Here is a 21,773-nt window from a genome sequence, read left to right on the forward strand (position 1 = left end):
ATACCGCGTGGCTGTTATATACTACCTGGCCAGTGTTAGATACTATGTGAGCTGTGTTCTATACTGTGTGGGCTGTGCTATATATTACGTGGCCAGTGTTATATACTGCGTGGGCTGCGTTATATACTACATGGCTGCTATATACTACGTGGGCAGTGTTATATACTACGTGGCTATGTTCTATACTGCGTGCTATATACTACGTGGCCACTGTTAGATACTATGTGGGCTGTGCTAGTTATTACGCGGGCTGTGTTATATTTTACATGGCCAGTGTTACATACTACGTGGGCTGTGTTATATACTGCGTGGCTGCTATATACTACGTAGCTGCTGTATACTGTGTGGGCTGTGTTATATACTACGTGGGCTGTGTTATATACTGCGTGGCTGCTTTATACTGTGTGGCTGCTATATACTGTGTGGGCTGTGTTATATACTACGTGGGCTGTGTTATTTACTGCATGACCTATATTAACGCATCGGGTATTGTACAATATGTATGTATGTATATAGCAGCCACATGGTATATACCACAGGCCATGTAGTACTCCTATATACTACGTGGCCTGTGCTATAAACTATGTGGCTGCTATATACATACATACATATTCTAGAATACCCGATGCGTTAGAATCGGGCCACCATCTAGTTATAATATAAATATCATGTCATTTGCATGGTTTAGTAAGCATTGTAATACCACAGTCAAACACCAGGTGGTGACTATGACTAAAGATACTGTATTGATAGCTGCTACAAGCCTTGTTTTAGGGGTGGGGATATGTAGATTCAAGGATTTCATGCCCAGCCTTGCAAGTATAATGACAGGATTCCTGTGTGCTTCCTTCAGTGCTGAGATTGTATTGTCAGTGACAGAATTTTGCTCACAGAACAAAGGAAGGTCTGGTAAGTACAGCACCTTAGTTTGTAACTTCTCTGTCTGCCTAGGAACCTTGACATATGCATCAGCGCTGCACTCATTGTGCTTACCAGACAATTGTTTGCCCACTAGTGATACATTTCTACTTAAAATTGCTAATACCTAAAAGCTAGTCCGTGATGTATCTCGTCGATCAATGCATGTGTAGAAGTGTCTTTTATGTAACGTTAAGGTCAAAGATTCACACTTTTTCACTGATTAGCTGAGTTGATCTTAACTTGTATTCTGACTTGTGTGAATCTGATTCTGTGAGAGGTAAATGGAGAGGCCTCGCCCCATAGGTATTGTTCTGAACTTTTGCCAATGTAAAACTGGAATTCTAATGTGAGACGCAGTTTAACATGGGGTGTAACTAACAGCAAAGTATGTAACTTCAACAATCTATTAACATTCCCTAAATTCTCATTCTTGAGCAAGTACTGAGACATCAAGGGTCTCCTGAGACGCATTAGCGCAAATGTGCTGTGCGGAAACACATATGGACGGACGTTTTGGAATACCTACACATTATACCTACAGGAGCTTTTATGACTTAACATTCCAAATTCTTAGATAATAATATGCAGCTTGCCCCATCCCCTTCGTAGCCAAAACAGCTTCCTCTCTTCTGAGAAGGCTTTCTACAAGATTTTGGAGTGTGTCTATGGGATTTTTTTCCCATTTATCCAGAAGAGCATTTATGAGGTCAGACACAGAGGGCCTGGCTCGCAATCTCCATTCTAGGTCATCCTAATGGTGTTCAATGGGGTTAAGGTCAAAGTTCTGTGTGGGTCAATCAAGTTCTTCCACACCATACTCACCTAAGAATGCCTTCTCTATGGACCATGGTTTGTGCACTGGGGCATCATCATGCTGGAACAAAATAGGACTTTCCCCAAACAGTTTTTACAAAGTTGGGAGAATACAATTGTCCAAAATGTCTTGGTATGTTGAAGCAATAAGCTTTCCCTTCACTAGAACAAAGGAGCTTAAGCTAACCCTGGTAAAACCTTCTCATAACAATGTCCTTCCTCCACCAAACTTTACAGATGGCACAATAGAGTCAGGCAGGTAAACCCTACTCTCCAACTTTCTGTGGTCTGACCAGAGGTATAGTCAGGGATTCAGTAAGGCGGTGGGTGGCAAAACTCACCTGAGTGGGCCCCTTACCTTGGTAGCCATGTTTACAAAGACAATGGCACACCATAATCGCAGTGGTTTAAGGGGAAACTCAGCAGATGATAATGTTGTTACTGAAAAAAAAAACTATACAAAGACCAAGACTGATGTCATATAGTTCTGTAGAAAATAAAAGAGATTAGAGTTCAGTTATAGTTAGTTTAGTGCCTTAAAGCTGGCATTCTTACTGATAGAGCTATTTACCTTTTCCGTGTTTTCCATTGGGCACAGACCGCGATGACGACTTCTCTCAGTCTGTAGAGATTACAAAAAGACAGATCTCACTTTTCACATTTTCAGCACCATTTCCATCTTTTCCCAACTTGTACAAACCTCTCATCCTTCTGACACCCCAATGCTGAGCCGCTGTATGTAACCATTATTGGACCTTGTCTGTGGTACAAAAACAGTGCTCCCCATTGTTCCCAACAATAATGTCCAACACTGTGACTTTTACAAGGTAAAATGCCTCCTTTGTGCCCTCTAGACAATAAAATTGGCCCCTAGGTATTATAATTGTATTTTGTGAGTACCCTAGAAAGTAATAGTGACTACACGTTGCCACCCTTAAAAGTAATAATGCCTTCTAAATTCTCATTTGATAGTTACAATACATTAAATGCCCCTATAAACGTAATGTCTCTTAAGTGCCCACTTAATATTTAATATGGTGTCCTGAGAGTCCCTAAAAAGTAATAATGCCCTTTGATTCCTCTATGCCCATGTGCTGCAACAAAAGTAACAATGCCTCGTGAGTCATATACTGTGATAATGTGCAAAGTTCCTGCACATATAGTTATAGAGATGAGCAGCGATTTGAATTCACCAAATCAAATGGGAAATAAAGAAAAGGCTGTCTTGGTGAAGCAACTGATTTAATTTACATTTTATGTATCTACTTCTTGATTTGGCTAACAAAAACTGCATTTTGTGAACATGGCTTAAAAGATTTGATACCTGCAACTGTTTCTGCAGAAATTAAAAAAAGATAACTTATGTAATAATAATAATAATCTTTATTTTTATATAGCGCTAACATATTCCGCAGCGCTTTACAGTTTGCACACATTATCATCGGGCTCACAATCTAAATTCCCTATCAGTATGTCTTTGGAATGTGGGAGGAAACCGGAGTGCCCGGAGGAAACCCACGCAAACACGGAGAGAACATACAAATTCTTTGCAGATGTTGTCCTTGGTAGGATTTGAACCCAGGACTCCAGCGCTGTGGTGCTAACCACTGTGCCACCATGCTGCCCCATGTATATTATTATACATATTATATATTATATTATTATATATATTATGTATATTATTGTAAAAAGTACTAAAGCATGCATATCACATCCAAGGATAAGCATACTTATGCAATGCTACTACATCTGATATATTTAGGAGCAACTTACGATGTACGGTACATACTGTATAGTGATACTAAACACTAAGTGTTATATCCTTCAAAAACAATAGGTCATTATTTAGATGGTGGCCCGATTCTAATGTATCGGGTATTCTAGAATATGTAGATAGTATACAGCACAGGCTACGTACTATATTGCACAGTGACGTAGTATATAACACAACCGACGTAGTATATAACAGAACTACGTAGTATGTAACACAGCGTACGTAGTATATAACACAGCCACGTAGTATATAACATAGCCACGTAGTGTATTGCACAGGTATGTAGTATATTGCTCAGCCACGTAGTATATAGCAGAGCCACGTAGTATATAACATAGCAACATAGTATATTGTAGAGCCACGTAGTATATTGCACAGCCACGTAGTATATAACACAGTCACGTAGTGTATTGCACAGCTACATAGTGTATTGCACAGCTATGTAGTATATTGGTCAGCGACGTAGTATATAGCAGAGCCACGTAGTATATAACATAGCAACGTAGTATATTGTAGAGGCACGTAGTATATTGCATAGCTATGTAGTATATTGCACAGCCACGTAGTATATAACAGAGCCACACAGTATATTGCAGTCGACGTAGTATATAACAGAACCGACACGGCCACATAGTATATTGCACAGCTACGTAGTATATAACACAGAGCATGTAGTATATTGCACAGCCACGTTGTATATTGCACACTCACATATATTGCCCAGCTACATAGTATACAGCAGAGATGTAGTATATAACAGAGCCCACGCAGTATGTAACACAGCCCACGTAGTATACACAGCCCACGTAGTATATAGCAATGTGGGCACTATATGCGTGGTTAAAAAAGACTTAAAATAAAAAATAAACATATACTCACCTTCCGAAGGGCCCTTGAAGTCCCGGCGCCTGTGTGCGGTGCACGCGGCAGCTTCCGGTTCCAGGGTTGGTATGAGTGCAGGACCTGTGATGACGTCGCTGTCACATGACCGTGACGTCATGGCAGGTCCTTCTCGCATAGCATCCTTGGCACAGGAACCTGCCGCTTGCACTGTCGAGGACAGCACGACATCGGAGGGTGAGAATAACCTTTTTTTTATTATTATTATTTGTAATTTGTAATTAGATCTTTTTACTATTGATGCTGCATACGCATCATCAATAGTAAAAAGTTGGTCACACAGGGTTAATAGCAGCGTTAATGGAGTGCGTTACACCGTGGTCCGTTAACACTGGCATTAACCCTGTGTTAGCGCTCAGCGCTGACTGCGGCCATTTCGCTGCCAGACTATGGCCGTCGCTGATTGGTCGTGGCAATGGTTGTGGGCGTTTTGCCACGACCAATCAGTGACTTGGACTTCCATGACAGACAGAGGCCGCGACCAATGAGTATCCGTGACAGACAGTTAGACAGACAGAAAGACAGACAGACAGACGGAAGTGACCCAAAGACAATTATATAGTAGATGTAGCCTATATGAGGGAGGTTATAGTATTAGTATAGTTTATGTATACTTTTTGGACAATTCAATTACAATATTCAAGTTGCTATTGTTAAGTTATGTTGTATGAAGCTGTTTAATCTAGGGCTGTAGTGTGGGTCTAAATTGGCGCAAATACATTTCATAAAGGTCAAATTATCCAATCAATGAGAACAAGCTCCTTTTGTTCTCTTAAATCTTGGTGTATTTCAGGTGTAGTTTTTAGTGTTTCTCCATCAGAATCCTTTGTTTTTTATCGATTTTTCTGTATATTCTTCAATATATTCGAGAAAGGGGTGGAGAGAAGAGACAGAGAAATGTTTTATGGTCATGGTATTTTATATAGTTTTGTGTGCTGATCCTGAGCAAAAGAAAAACAAAAACTGCTTTTGTGTGGTTGTCCATTGCCTTTCTATTAGGGGTTTCTTCTGAAATAAATCAAAATAAAATCAGAATTTAAACCAGATATCCCAAGTTAAGTATAGTGGATCTGTAATTTTGTTACCTCCCAAAAAAGAAAAACAAAACAAAACAAAGTAAAACATAAAAGCTAACAGATAAAAAAAGATTATTATCTTACCCAACAAGAAATAATTAACTAGTCCATATATCATGTTAATAAGGCTGTGCGAAAGCTGTCACAAACTCTACGCACAGGTGTATTCTGAGTTTTCCAAAGATTCCTCTTGGCTGTGTATTTTATGTATTCATATTAGTCTCAAGTCTTTTGATTTCTGTTCTTCCAGTGAGACATGATATAATAGTATCATTATATGAGTATTCGACCAAATGGTCTTTCATAATTTTTTTGCCTATTAATTAAAGCTATTTTGATATGGTGCAGCGATGACTGGAAAAAGAGAGGGTTTATTCATGGCTATAACTATAGTACTTTTTTGTGTTACATGCTGTTATGTTGTGATATATTTATCTGTAATGGTCAGCAATTTTATACAGACAACCTATAATCCAAAGTTAAAGGGTTTGGAAATAGCATGTCTAAGGATTACCGCTGTATGAATGCTGTTTTCTTCCATGTCAATTTTAGCCTTTCATTCTCCCAACTAGCAAATACTGCACACTGGAAAGGAGTGGCTGAGCTAGTAACGCTTGGTAGAAATTGTCTTTCAGCATAATCTTGCCACATTGCATGATACATTTATACATTTATATATTTCGTACATTATAATCTTATAAGAGACAACAGGTACAACACCATGATGTCAATACATTATGCCTTTAAGGGTTTGTGCCAAGTTTTGAAGTTAACCCCTCTCACACTAATGGAGATAACTTCATGATTGCTGGGAGTTTTGACTACTGGGAGCCCCGATGAACCCAAATAAAGGGCTCTGAAGATCTGAATGGAGCTGAGGTCGAGCATGTGCACCTCCACCTTCCCAGCAGGAAGTACGGCGGCGTCTAAAAATCATTAAAATTGACAAATCTCCAGGCCCGGATGGGATACACCCCCAAGTACTGCAGGAATTAAGTGCAGTCATTGATATACCATTATTTTTAATCTTTAAAGACTCCATAATAACAGGGTCTGTACCACAGGACTGGCGTATAGCAAATGTGGTGCCAATATTCAAAAAGGGGTCAAAAACTGAACTCGGAAATTATAGGCCAGTAAGCTTAACCTCTACTGTGGGTAAAATCCTGGAGGGCATTCTAAGGGATGCTATGCTAGAGTATCTGAAGAGGAATAACCCAGTATCAGCACGGGTTTACTAGGGACCGTTCATGTCATACCAGTCTGATCAGCTTCTATGAAGAGATAAGTTATGGACTGGACCAAGGGAACACAGTGGATGTAGTGTATATGGACTTTTCAAAAGCTGTTGATACGGTGCCACACAAAAGGTTGTTATATAAAATGAGAGTAATGGGGATAGGGGAAAATATGTGTAAGTGGGTTCAGAGCTGGCTCAGAGATAGGAAACAAAGGGTGGTCATTAATGGAGCACACTCGGACTGGGTCGCGGTTAGCAGTGGGGTACCACAGGGGTCAGTATTGGGCCCTCTTCTTTTTAACATATTTATTAATGATCTTGTAAGGGGCATACAGAGTAGAATTTCAATATTTGCAGATGACACTAAACTCTGCAGGGTAATCAATACAGAGGAGGACAATTTTATATTACATGATGATTTATGTAAACTAGAAGCTTGGGCTGATAAATGGCAAATGAGCTTCAATGGGGATAAATATAAGGTCATGCACTTGGGTAGAAGCAATAAGATGTATAACTATGCGCTTAATTCCAAAACTCTGGGCAAAACGGTCAATGAAAAAGACCTGGGTGTATGGGTGGATGACAAACTCACATTTAGTGGCCAGTGTCAGGCAGCTGCTACAAAGGCAAATAAAATAATGGGATGCATTAAGAGAGGAATAGATGCTCATGAGGAGAACATAATTTTACCTCTATACAAGGCACTAGTTCGACCACACTTAGAATACTGTGTACAGTTCTGGTCTCCGGTGTATAAGAAAGACATAGCTGAACTGGAGCGGGTGCAGAGAAGAGCGACCAAGGTTATTAGAGGACTGGGGGGTCTGAAATACCAAGATAGGTTATTACACTTGGGGCTATTTAGTCTGGAAAAACAAAGGCTAAGGGGTGATCTTATTTTAATGTATAAATATATGAGGGGACAGTACACAGACCTTGCTGAAGGGGGCATCCTCTACGTTTGGAGGAAAGAAGGTTTAAGCATAACAACAGATGTGGATTCTTTACTGTAAGAGCAGTGAGACTATGGAACTCTCTGCCGTATGATGTTGTAATGAGTGATTCATTACTAAAATTTAAGAGGGGACTGGATGCCTTTCTTGAAAAGTATAATGTTACAGGTTATATATATTAGATTCCTTGATAGGGCGTTGATCCAGGGAACTAGTCTGATTGCCGTATGTGGAGTCGGGAAGGAATTTTTTTCCCCAATGTGGAGCTTACTCTTTGCCACATGGGTTTTTTTGCCTTCCTCTGGATCAACATGTTAGGGCATGTTAGGTTAGGCTATGGGTTGAACTAGATTGACTTAAAGTCTTCCTTCAACCGTAATGATAACTATTCTCTATGGGACTGCTGGAAAAAGCCAATAGAGCACTCAGCTATCTCTGGCAATCACATGGAGAATATATGAAGTGGAGGTGCGCATGAATAATCTTTATTTTTCAGCGTCTCGTTCTTTGGAATGTTAGAGATCTTATCGTTCAGACCCCAGTCTTAAAAGGAACCAATTTGTGGGCAGCATAAATCAGTATAGGCTAGATGATGTCAGGTATGTTTGACTGTGAAGCACTGCGGCATTTCAGAGACAGGCATACTTTAAATGCCGCCGGGGACCGAGCGGCTTGGACACTAGTAGGGCAGGTGGGTTCTCTGCAGCTTCTCCCTACCCACTCCCCTTGACTGACAGGTCTCTCCTTGCATTCAAATATAGGGAGAGACTTGTCAGTAATTGGTAGCTCCTGGGGACAATCCTGTCAACAACCTTATCTCCCAAATGGCTTGGACCCCAGTGACTTCTAAAGTGTGAGTCAGACATGCTTGGCTAAACTCATACAGCAAGTGTCTGATACTTGTCCCATGTATTGCTGTCAGGTTCCCTTTAACTTCAAAACTATGCCCAATCCTTTTTATTTTTATCCTTTAAAATTTTATGTAGTAATAACATTTCTTTTCTTTATTTTCAGGACTGAATATGTTATGTTAATATTCTGTCATGGATCCCATATTATGCATACATATCTTCGTCCTTTGATGGGAAACATCTCTATTTATAATTAACTCCATTGGAATATAACAGACACCTCTTGGAATTATCATTTAAGGATTTTCTATTTAATAAGTGCTCATAAGTGACAGTAGCCATGCTTAAACAAATATTAGCCGATATGTACATTGATCCAGTACTTCTGGCAGAACTTAGCGAAGAACAAAAACAGATCTTGTTCTTTAAGATGAGGGAAGAACAAGTAAGACGGTGGAAAGAGAGGGAAGCAAAATGTGAACAGAATGAAAAATTACAAAAAAGTCACAAGCCAAGAAAAGGTAAGAGCTAAAATAGATACAATGTTAACAATGTATAATCCATCGTTCTTTTTAATCAAGGTTGTCATGATTATGACTATTATTATAACTATCATTACATGATTACATCACGAACATCACATATGACCTTCTGTTTCGAGATGCTCTGACCCAGAGTTTAAGTTAAAATTTTCGCTTACTGTCAGGACAGTAGTGGCAGTTACAAAGGATAAAACCCACGGCATTAAAACTCACACCAAATTCACATTTTAATAGAGAATCTTCCAACATTAGGAAATCACTACATTGGTTGTAAGGCTCCATATGTTCGAAAAAATTATTTGCTCAAGGTTTTTGAGTATTTTTGTAACTCTTTTTAAGATATAAAATACATATGAAATATTATATTCAATTATTTGTCCACAGTAATAAGTTACCATTCCTTTCATAGATTGGTAATCTTTAAGTTTAGCATGTAATCCATCAAAGCAGCTATCATCTTCACAAAATAGTCGCTAAAAACAAAAAGGTCCTATTTGTTTGTGGAAGTGACTCATAAAGGGCCGATTATGACCGAAAAACAGGAAGTCAGTTAAAAGTAAAAACTGCGTATTTAGCAAAGGGTAGTTCAAAGGTATTTACAGGGACAATTACTGTAGCTAGAACGACAGTCAATGTAGTATGTAATAGATCTGGTACGTGCTACGTGGTCATTTGAATGAAAAATCCCATTTTAAATATATTTCATAATCTTTTGCATGTTTGTCACACTTAAATGTTTTAGCTCACCAAACAAATTTAAATATTAGACAAAAATAACACAAGTAAACACAAAATGCAGTTTTTAAAGGAAGGTCTTTATTATTAAGGGAAAAGGAAATCCAAACCTACAGCGCTTTGTGTGAAAAACTGATTGCCCCCTAATAACTGATTGGGCAACTCTTAACAGCAACAACCGCAATCAAGTGTTTGCGATAACTGGTAACGAGTCTTTTCAATGTTCTAGAGGAATTTTGGCTAACTCATGTTTGCACAATTTTTTAAATTTAGCCACATTGGAGGGTTTCTGAGCATGAACCGCCTTTTTAAGGTCATGCCATAGCATCTGAATCAGATTAAGGTCAGGACTTTGACTAGACCACTCCAAAGTCTTTGCAGCACCCCAGAGTCCTGGTCGTTGCAGTAATGTCATTCTTCCACCAGGGGGAGCGATGCTATGTCTGATGGCACCAAAGGAGTTCACCTTGCCAGGTATCACAGCCACACACACACTTCACACGCCGGCCACCAGGGGGAGCAAAAGGTTCTATCTATTAGGCCACTCCTCACACTTGGGTAAAACTGGGGGTTTTGTTAGGAAGTTAGACAGTTGCAGACAGGAGGCAGTTCTGACTGGAGGGAGAAGGAGAGAGTCAGGAGGAGAGGAGCAGACTGGGCTCGGCCCAGGAAGGGAAAGAAGGACACAGAGCTGCGCCTGCAACCCATGCGGCAGCCTCCTAAGAAAGGACAAGAAGGGAAGTGTGCTGTAGTGAGTGAGCACAGAAGTCGTAGCAACAGGAGTAAAACACCAGTGGAAGACCAGCTAGGAGCAGGCTGCCTCCCACTGAGCGCAGATCTGGTAGCCGGAACACCGAGGGAGTAATAGATTCTACACTTTACTTCAGAGACCGGCAGGACAGTCGATTTCAAGTTGGCTGCCTGTTATGACCTGGTGGTCAGGACAATAATGGACCTGGTGGTTAAGAGCACACGGAATGACCTGATAGTTACTGATAATAAGGACGAGCTCTGGGACGTGGGAACTCTGCTGACCGCAATCCCTAAACCTATCAAACACACTAGAAATAGCCATGGATTGCGCCTAACGCTCCCTATGCAACTCGGCACAGCCTAAGAAACTAGCTAGCCCTGAAGATAGAAAAATAAAGCCTACCTTGCCTCAGAGAAATTCCCCAAAGGAAAAGGCAGTCCCCCACATATAATGACTGTGAATAAAGATGAAAATACAAACACAGAGATGAAATAGATTTAGCAAAGTGAGGCCCGACTTACTGAACAGACCGAGGATAGGAAAGGTTACTTTGCGGTCAGCACAAAAACCTACAAAAAGACAACGCAGAGGGCGCAAAAAGACGGTGCGGAGGCGCTCCCTCTGCGTCCCAGAGCTTCCAGCAAGCAAGACAACAAATTAAATAGCAAGCTGGACAGAAAGATAGCAAACCAAAGAAATACAAGCTGAAACTTAGCTTCTGATGGGAAGACAGGTCACAAGAACGATCCAGGAGTGAACAGACCAATACTGGAACATTGACAGGTGGCATGGAGCAAAGATCTAAGTGGAGTTAAATAGAGCAGCAGCTAACGAATTAACCTCGTCACCTGTGAAACTCAAAAACACCCACCAGAGGAAGTCCATGGACAGAACCAGCCGAAGTACCATTCATGACCACAGGAGGGAGCCCGACAACAGAATTCACAACAGTACCCCCCCCTTGAGGAGGGGTCACCGAACCCTCACTAGAGCCCCCAGGCCGACCAGGATGAGCCAAATGAAAGGTACGAACCAGATCGGCAGCATGAACATCAGAGGCAAAAACCCAGGAATTATCTTCCTGACCATAACCCTTCCACTTGACCAGGTACTGGAGTTTCCGTCTCGAAACACGAGAATCCAAAATCTTCTCCACCACATACTCCAACTCCCCCTCAACTAACACCGGGGCAGGAGGATCAACGGATGGAACCACAGGCGCCAAGTATCTCCGCAATAACGACCTATGGAACACATTATGGATGGCAAAAGAAGCAGGAAGGGTCAAACGAAATGACACAGGATTGATAACCTCAGAAATCTTATACGGACCAATGAAACGAGGCTTAAACTTAGGAGAGGAAACCTTCATAGAAACATAACGAGACGACAACCAAACCAAATCCCCAACACGAAGTCGGGGACCAACACAGCGCCGGCGGTTAGCGAAACGTTGAGCCTTCTCCTGGGACAATGTCAAATTGTCCACCACATGAGTCCAAATCTGCTGCAACCTATCCACCACAGTATCTACACCAGGACAGTCTGAAGACTCAACCTGCCCTGAGGAGAAACGAGGATGGAAACCAGAATTGCAGAAAAACGGCGAAACCAAAGTAGCCGACCTAGCCCGATTATTAAGGGCGAACTCAGCCAACGGCAAAAAGGACACCCAATCATCCTGATCAGCAGAAACAAAGCATCTCTGATATGTTTCCAAAGTTTGATTAGTTCGTTCAGTTTGGCCATTTGTCTGAGGATGGAAAGCCGAGGAAAAAGACAAATCAATGCCCATCTTAGCACAAAAGGATCGCCAAAACCTTGAAACAAACTGGGAACCTCTGTCAGAAACGATGTTCTCCGGGATACCATGTAAACGAACCACATGCTGGAAAAATAATGGCACCAAATCAGAGGAGGAAGGCAATTTAGACAAAGGTACCAAATGGACCATCTTAGAAAAGCGATCACAAACCACCCAAATGACCGACATCTTTTGAGAGACGGGGAGATCCGAAATAAAATCCATAGAAATATGCGTCCAGGGCCTCTTTGGGACCGGCAAGGGCAAAAGCAACCCACTGGCACGAGAACAGCAGGGCTTAGCCCGAGCACAAGTCCCACAGGACTGCACAAAAGAACGCACATCCCGTGACAAAGATGGCCACCAGAAGGATCTAGCCACCAAATCTCTGGTACCAAAGATTCCAGGATGCCCAGCCAACACTGAACAATGAATCTCAGAGATAACTCTACTAGTCCATCTATCAGGGACAAACAGTGTCTCCGCTGGGCAACGGTCAGGTCTATCAGCCTGAAATTTTTGCAGCACCCACCGCAAATCAGGGGAGATGGCAGACAAAATTGCCCCCTCATTGAGAATACCCGCCGGCTCAGGAACACCCGGAGAGTCAGGCACAAAACTCCTTGACAGGGCATCAGCCTTCACATTCTTAGTGCCCGGAAGGTACGAAACCACAAAATCAAAACGGGAGAAAAATAATGACCATCGAGCCTGTCTCGGATTCAACCGTTTGGCACACTCAAGATAAGTCAAATTCTTGTGATCTGTCAAGACCACCACGCGATGCTTGGCTCCTTCCAGCCAATGACGCCACTCCTCGAATGCCCACTTCATGGCCAACAATTCACGATTACCAACATCATAGTTACGCTCAGCAGGCAAAAACTTTCTAGAAAAGAAAGCACATGGCTTCATCACTGAGCCCTCAGAACTTCTTTGCGACAAAACAGACCCTGCTCCAATCTCAGAAGCATCAACCTCAACCTGAAACGGAAGCGAAACATCTGGCTGGCACAACACAGGGGCAGAAGAAAAACGACGCTTCAACTCCTGAAAAGCCTCTACAGCCGCAGAAGACCAATTGACCACATCAGCACCCTTCTTGGTCAAATCAGTCAACGGTTTAGCAACAGTAGAAAAATTAGCGATGAAGCGCCGATAAAAATTAGCAAAGCCCAGGAACTTTTGCAGGCTCTTCACAGATGTCGGCTGAGTCCAATCGTAAATGGCCTGGACTTTAACAGGGTCCATCTCGATAGTAGAAGGGGAAAAAATGAACCCCAAAAATGAAACCTTCTGAACTCCAAAGAGACACTTTGACCCCTTCACAAACAAGGAATTCGCACAAAGGACCTGGAACACCATTCTGACCTGCTTCACATGAGACTCCCAATCATCCGAAAAGACCAAAATATCATCCAAATACACAATCAGGAATTTATCCAGGTACTTTCGGAAGATGTCATGCATAAAGGACTGAAATACTGATGGAGCATTGGAAAGCCCGAATGGCATAACCAGGTACTCAAAATGGCCCTCGGGCGTATTAAATGCTGTTTTCCATTCATCGCCTTGTTTAATACGCACAAGATTATACGCCCCTCGAAGATCTATCTTGGTGAACCAACTAGCCCCTTTAATACGAGCAAACAATTCAGACAGCAACGGCAAAGGATACTGAAATTTGACTGTAATTTTATTAAGAAGGCGGTAATCAATACAAGGTCTCAAAGAACCATCCTTCTTGGCCACAAAAAAGAACCCTGCTCCTAACGGTGATGACGACGGGCGAATATGGCCTTTCTCCAAGGATTCCTTTATATAACTCCGCATAGCGGCGTGTTCTGGCACAGATAAATTGAACAATCGGCCCTTAGGAAACTTACTACCAGGAATCAAATTAATTGCACAATCGCAATCCCTATGAGGAGGTAGGGCACTGGCTTTGGGCTCATCAAATACATCCCGATAATCCGACAAAAACTCTGGAACTTCAGAAGGAGTGGAAGACGAAATAGACAAAAATGGAACATCACCATGTACCCCCTGGCAACCCCAGCTGGACACAGACATAGATTTCCAGTCCAATACTGGATTATGAACCTGTAGCCATGGCAACCCCAAAACGACCACATCATGCAGATTATGCAACACCAGAAAGCGGATATCCTCCTGATGTGCAGGAGCCATGCACATGGTCAATTGGGTCCAATACTGAGGCTTATTCTTGGCCAAAGGCGTAGCATCAATTCCTCTCAATGGAATAGGATACTGCAAGGGCTCCAAGAAAAAACCACAGCGCCTAGCATACTCCAAGTCCATCAAATTCAGGGCAGTGCCTGAATCCACAAATGCCATAACAGAATAGGATGACAAAGAGCAAATCAGTGTAACAGACAATAGAAATTTAGACTGTACCGTACCAATGGTGGCAGACCTAGCGAACCGCTTAGTGCGCTTAGGACAATCGGAGATAGCATGAGTGGAATCACCACAGTAAAAACATAGCCCATTCCGACGTCTGTGTTCTTGCCGTTCAGCTCTGGTCAAAGTCCTATCACATTGCATAGGCTCAGGCCCATGCTCAGATAGTACCGCCAAATGGTGCACAGCTTTACGCTCACGCAAGCGTCGATCGATCTGAATGGCCAAGGACATAGACTCATTCAGACCAGCAGGCATGGGAAACCCCACCATGACATCCTTAAGGGCTTCAGAGAGACCCTTTCTGAAGATTGCTGCCAGGGCACATTCATTCCACTGAGTGAGCACAGACCACTTTCTAAACTTCTGACAATATATCTCCACTTCATCCTGACCCTGACACAGAGCCAGCAAGATTTTCTCTGCCTGATCCACTTAATTAGGTTCGTCATAAAGCAATCCAAGCGCCAGGAAAAACGCATCAACATCACGCAATGCCGGATCTCCTGGCGCAAGGGAAAATGCCCAGTCTTGAGGGTCACCACGTAACAAAGAAATAATGATCTTTACTTGTTGAACAGGGTCACCTGAGGAGCGAGGTTTCAAGGCAAGAAACAATTTACAATTATTTTTGAAATCCAAGAACTTAGATCTATCACCAAAAAACAAATCAGGAATTGGAATCCTAGGCTCTGACATCGGATTCTGAACCACAAAATCTTGAATGTTTTGTATCCTTGTAGTGAGATTATCCATCCAAGAGGACAGACCTTGAATGTCCATGTTTACACCAGTGTCCTGAACCACCCAGAGGTAAAGGGGAAAATAGAGACAAAACACACTGCAAAGAAAAAAAAATGGTCTCAAAACTTCTCTTATCCCTCTATTGAGATGCATTAGTACTTTGGGCCACCTGTACTGTTATGACCTGGTGGTCAGGACAATAATGGACCTGGTGGTTAAGAGCACACGGAATGACCTGATAGTTACTGATAATAAGGACGAGCTCTGGGACGTGGGAACTCTGCTGACCGCAATCCCTAAACCTATCAAACACACTAGAAATAGCCGTGGATTGCGCCTAACGTTCCCTATGCAACTCGGCACAGCCTAAGAAACTAGCTAGCCCTGAAGATAGAAAAATAAAGCCTACCTTGCCTCAGAGAAATTCCCCAAAGGAAAAGGCAGCCCCCCACATATAATGACTGTGAGTAAAGATGAAAATACAAACACAGAGATGAAATAGATTTAGCAAAGTGAGGCCCGACTTACTGAACAGACCGAGGATAGGAAAGGTTACTTTGCGGTCAGCACAAAAACCTACAAAAAGACAACGCAGAGGGCGCAAAAAGACCCTCCGCACCGACTCACGGTGCGGAGGCGCTCCCTCTGCGTCCCAGAGCTTCCAGCAAGCAAGACAACAAATTAAATAGCAAGCTGGACAGAAAGATAGCAAACCAAAGAAATACAAGCTGGAACTTAGCTTCTGATGGGAAGACAGGTCACAAGAACGATCCAGGAGTGAACAGACCAATACTGGAACATTGACAGGTGGCATGGAGCAAAGATTTAAGTGGAGTTAAATAGAGCAGCAGCTAACGAATTAACCTCGTCACCTGTGAAACTCAGAAACACCCACCAGAGGAAGTCCATGGACAGAACCAGCCGAAGTACCATTCATGACCACAGGAGGGAGCGCGACAACAGAATTCACAACAGCTGCCCGACCTAAGAACGTAAGCAGACAAGGTGGCAACGCGGAGAAGGGGCGATACTAGGGTCTCTATAAAATAGCCTCAGGCCACCACCGTCATACGGGTTTGTCCTATCCATCTGGGGACAGAGAGAAGAGTAACAAGAGTGAGGACCCTATGGGAGCTAATGCACGTAGGGACCTACTACGTTACTGTGCACAAGGGGAAGGCTACTGATTTCCACCTGGATAGGGGGACTCTGGAATTGCCATCAGACCGGCCGGACTCTGCCTACCCCGTCATCCGGCACCCAGGACTGTGGATGCTGAAGCCTTCAGTAAAGGTAAAGAGACTGCACCCATTGTGTCCTCGTTATTAACATCTACACTTCTGGTAAGCCCTGGGGATATACTTCACCTGTGGGAAGGTATACCATCTAGCTGCTATTTCATCACCCCAGCGGACCCCCTAAGCAGCGTCGGTCACCCTGACCGAATACCACAGGTGGCGTCATGAACAAAACCATTATCTACAAACTTGACCCCTTTTATTGGGCGTCCCTCATAGGGCCACGGTCTGGGTCAGGCCACCGTGACATCCCAGCTGAGGGAACTGAAGGACCCGCTACCGAGTACCCCATTGCCCTTACGTGGGGGCGATCCATCTTAATTTTGTTTTTCTTAAGCCATTCATAGGTGGACTTGCTGGTGTGTTTTGTATCATTGTCCTGCTGCATAACCCTAGTGCACTTTAGTTTTTGGTCACGAACAGATGGTCTCACATTCTCCTTCAATATTTTTCAGTAGACAGAAGAATTCATGATAACAATTACCACAGCAAGTCTTCCAGATCCTGAAGCAGCAAAACAGCCATAGACCATCTCACTACCACCACATATTAGTGTTGGTATGATGTTTCTTTTCTGAAATGCTGTGTTACTTCTATGCCAAATGTAATGGGACATACATCTTCTAAAAATTCAACTTTTGTCTCGTCAGTCCACAGAGTGTGCTCCTAAAAGTATTGGGGATAATCAAGATGTTTTCTTGCAAAATTTAGAGGAGCCTTTATGTTCTTTTTGCTCAGCAGTGGTTTTCGTCTTGGAACTCTTCCATACAGGCCATTTTTGCCCAGTCTCTTTCTTATGGTGGCGTCATGAACAATGAGCTTAACTGAGGCAAGTGAGGCCTGCAGTTCTTTGGATAATGTTGGGGGCTCTTTTGTGACCTCTTGGATGAGTCGTCGCTGCACTCTTGTGGTAATTTTGATCAGCTGGCCACTCCTGGGGTGGTTCACCACTGTTCCATGTTTTCACTATTTGTGGATAATTGCTCTCATTGTGTTTCTCTGGAGTCCTAAAGCTTGAGAAATGGCTTTATAACCTTTACCAGACTGATAGATCTCCATTACTTTGTTTAGTTTAAGAACCATCCGACCCGGTTCAGAGTACCCCACGGCCCTAGCGGGTGTTGCAAAGAGACCTGTCAAGGTTGTGAGCTAGTGTGGTGCCACGTCAGTGACTGCATGGGCCACTTACTCTCACTCCCCGTGCCATTCCAGGCTCATATGGACAGGGGTATCTGTGTAAAAATGTACCAAGCTGACTTTAAGTGTCCCCAGGGGGTGCCAACTGTCATTTTTGTGAAGTGGGGAGACCACATTACGTGATCCATCTGATGTAATAGTGACGTCAGGCAGTCACACCTGGACTAATTTTTTTTTACTATGGGCCTAAGAACTAACAGGCAGATACTTGCTAACTACTTGCTAGCTACTTGAACGTTTGGCGCCGGCTCAGAATGGTCACTGACTGCTCCTGCTGGCGATTCTCTGCTTTATATCAACAGAGCAGCTCTTCATCTTCTGTGATGCTCTATCGACAGGTTGTCACTGCCATTGTCATGCTGATTGACAGCCGGCTTCCCGCAGTTAAGCAGCTGGGAGCCAGCTGTCAATCAGCATGACATTGGCAGTCATGCCCCATCAACAGAGTAGAGACGAAGAGAAGCAGCTGCTCTGTCAGTGTGATGTCAGTGGAAGCTGTAAAACTTCCAACAGGACTGGTCTGTTACAGCTCTGAGCTTTCAGAGATCAGCAGCGGGTGCGATCAGTCAGGTAGTTAGCAACTATCTGCCTGTTTTCCCAGTTAATCCCTTTAAAGAAGGTCGCGTAAGAATCCATGGAGTGGAGGTGAGCATGGTCAACACCACTCCATTCACACTGAGCTCTTGAGATCCCAATTCTCATGATCTGTTGGGGTCCCAGCAGTTGAAGTCCAATCAATTGGAAAGTTTTCCTTATTGACATCCCAATAAGGAAGGTGTATCACATGCTGAGTTGTTGGTGAAAGTGCATTGCTGGAAGCCTTGTGAAAAAGTTATTTTGAGAAACAATAACTGGTTTAACCAGAAATGTAAATTGAGGTAGAGAAGAATAGTATTTGGAAAGGAGATACAATTTTAAGGTACTGTCACACTAGACGATATCGCTAGCGATCCGTGACGTTGCAGCGTCCTTGCTAGCGATATCGTCCAGTGTGACAGGCAGCAGCGATCAGGCCCCTGCTGGGAGATCGCTGGTCGGGGAAGAAAGTCCAGAACTTTATTTCGTCGCTGGACTCCCCGTAGACATCGCTGAATCGGCGTGTGTGACACCGATTCAGCGATGTCTTCGCTGGTACCCAGGGTAAACATCGGGTAACTAAGCGCAGGGCCGCGCTTAGTAACCCGATGTTTACCCTGGTTACCATCCTAAAAGTAAAAAAACAAACACTACATACTTACCTACCGCTGTCTGTCCTCCAGCGCTGTGCTCTGCTCTCCTCCTGCTCTGGCTGTGAGCGTCGGTCAGCCGGAAAGCAGAGCGGTGACGTCACCGCTCTGCTTTCTGGCTGCCCGGCGCTCACAGCCAGACCAGAGAAGCAGAGCGCCGAGGACAGACAGCGGAAGGTAAGTATGTAGCGTTTGTTTTTTTACTTTTTAGGATGGTAACCAGGGTAAACATCGGGTTACTAAGCGCGGCCCTGCGCTTAGTTACCCGATGTTTACCCTGGTTACCGGGGACCTCGGGATCGTTGGTCGCTGGAGAGCTGTCTGTGTGACAGCTCTCCAGCGACCAAACAGCGACGCTGCAGCGATCCGGATCGTTGTCGGTATCGCTGCAGCGTCGCTATGTGTGACGGTACCTTTAGGGTACTGAATGTCAAACCTAGATGAAAATACCACTGATTTTCAGGGGGGATTTACTCAAATTCTACCCCAAAATTGTTCAAAGAGTATTTTAATATTCCTCATTTACAGAATTTCAATGAAGATTTACACTATAGATTAGGATATGGGCATTGAATATGACTATGTACTGCAGTGTTCCCCAACTCCCCAACTCCGGTCCTCAAGAGCCACCAACAGGTCATGTTTTCAGTATTTCCTTAGTATTGCACAGATGATAATTGCATCACCAGTGCAATACTAAGAAAATCCTGAAAACATGACCTGTTGGTGGCTCTTGAGGACTGGAGTTGGGGAACACTGATGTACTGTATATACCAATTCATTCATGTTATTCATTCTCCACTGTTATGTGAAAAAAACACAGTATCCATAAATTGAAAAGCCTGTGTAATTGTTCTCATTCACCATGTACAGGATGTAGCATATCCTTTTTAAATTGTTGTTTGTTCAGATATTTACTCTTTCCTTCCTATATTTTTTGTATAGTGCATCTTCTCTCTTCTGCACTTGGTTTCATTGTCTTCAGCTATGTTTGGTTTTGATTTTTATTCTTCAGTTTCGCACTCTATGCTGAAATGAGTGTGAAATATGAAAATCAATCATTCTCTTAGTGACATATTATACAGGTGAGGAAGATTGCTAAAGGGCAACACTTTTTTAAATGTTTGTGTACAATAAGCTGCTGTAGTGCAGCCGTGTCCACGCTGTGAAGTGATGAGGCAGTGACCCAGCAAAGTTCAAAGAAAAATGTGTTTCATGACCAAACTCACACAGCGCACAGCACACGGTATCCTCCGGATCGCAGCCAGGAAACACGACAGTCCATAAGTGCGTTCGGTTGCCAAGGGCGACTGCACCACCGCATCACGCTGTGGCATGCCAGGAGTTCCCTCTGCTTAGCTCTGTGTTCCCTCACACAGGCTGAGCTTTTGCAGAGCTGTCTGCCCTGCTTTCTGCAAACTCCACACTGACACACCCAACCCTCTGCTGCAGGGATTCTTACCAAAGAACCTGTGGCTGTGGGCCACATGAAAAACCCGGGCTGGGGGGAGGAAATGGACTGCCCACTACCCTCCTGTAGTCTGTTTAAAAAATAAAAGACCAGGTAGGTTTTCCTTAATCTGCCTTGGAAAAATAGCTTGCCCAAAGCCAACTCACTTTTATTCTGCATTGCAATCACAGCTATGCCTGTGACTGCAATGCACTCTCATGGCCTCAATATGCTTGTGTGCGCATCCTGTGGGACACATAGTGACCCTCGCATATGACCCCGGTCACTGCCTGACACTGCACACCTTTATGTTAGCAAATAATTCTACCAGTTTACAATAAAGCTGTACCTTAAAGATTAGTATGCATATGAAATTCCATAAATAGCCTTTACAAGTAAAAAGAATTCTGATAATATCTTCTGATAAGAATTTCCAAATTCCTTACGACCGAACCTGTCTTGATACTAGGATAATTCAACCTAGGTTCGGCTGTGATTTACCACTCAGTTTAGCACATATTTTTGTCCTTTTCATATTATGAATCTCCAATGGGTGCACTGTCTAATAGGTCAGGCAGTGCTTTATGGGAAGAAGGTATGCAAATTAGCTCAGCTCCAGTGCCGCTGCAATGTGGGTAACATTGTTTTCTTGGAACTGGCAACAGAACCAAGTTCTACATCCTTGTCTTTTACAGGCTTTGTGTCTTTTTTGTTATTGTAACCTGAGGTCAGCAGGTCTTGAACAAAGATTCAAGCTATGTAGAGCACGCAGGATAATGATTCCATGAGAAGAGATCCCAGCAGCTCCTACACCAGATAAAAGCTGCATCTAGGGTTATCGTTAACTGGCACATATACTAATTGCATTGGTTTACTTCGTATGTGTTAGATATAGTGTAGTTTTTTTTGTCTTTCCAAGAAATTGTGTTTAATATAATTTTTCCAATGGGATTTTTTTTATTCTGTAAATTAGTACAAATTAAACTCTCCCATTAATGTTTTCTATTGATTAAATGTGTGTGTACATGCATGTTATGTAGTGTGAGTGTATTAATATACTCACCTACC

The 21,773-nt window shown here is 43.0% G+C and overlaps 1 protein-coding gene across 1 annotated transcript in view; it reads left to right on the forward strand.

Annotated features, from left to right (window-relative positions):
• Positions 1-819: 819 nt before the first annotated feature.
• The window catches only part of SH2D4A (SH2 domain containing 4A), a 168,813-nt gene continuing 147,859 nt past the window's right edge, over positions 820-21,773 (forward strand). The window contains exons 1-2 of the mRNA XM_069742478.1: positions 820-909; positions 8,695-9,052. Coding sequence (XP_069598579.1) covers positions 8,872-9,052 — 181 coding nt within the window. The 5' untranslated portion in view covers positions 820-909; positions 8,695-8,871. The remainder of the gene's footprint in view (positions 910-8,694; positions 9,053-21,773) is intronic.

Source organism: Ranitomeya imitator, chromosome 1 (genome assembly GCF_032444005.1).
Source record: "Ranitomeya imitator isolate aRanImi1 chromosome 1, aRanImi1.pri, whole genome shotgun sequence".
Classification (NCBI taxonomy): domain Eukaryota; kingdom Metazoa; phylum Chordata; class Amphibia; order Anura; family Dendrobatidae; genus Ranitomeya; species Ranitomeya imitator.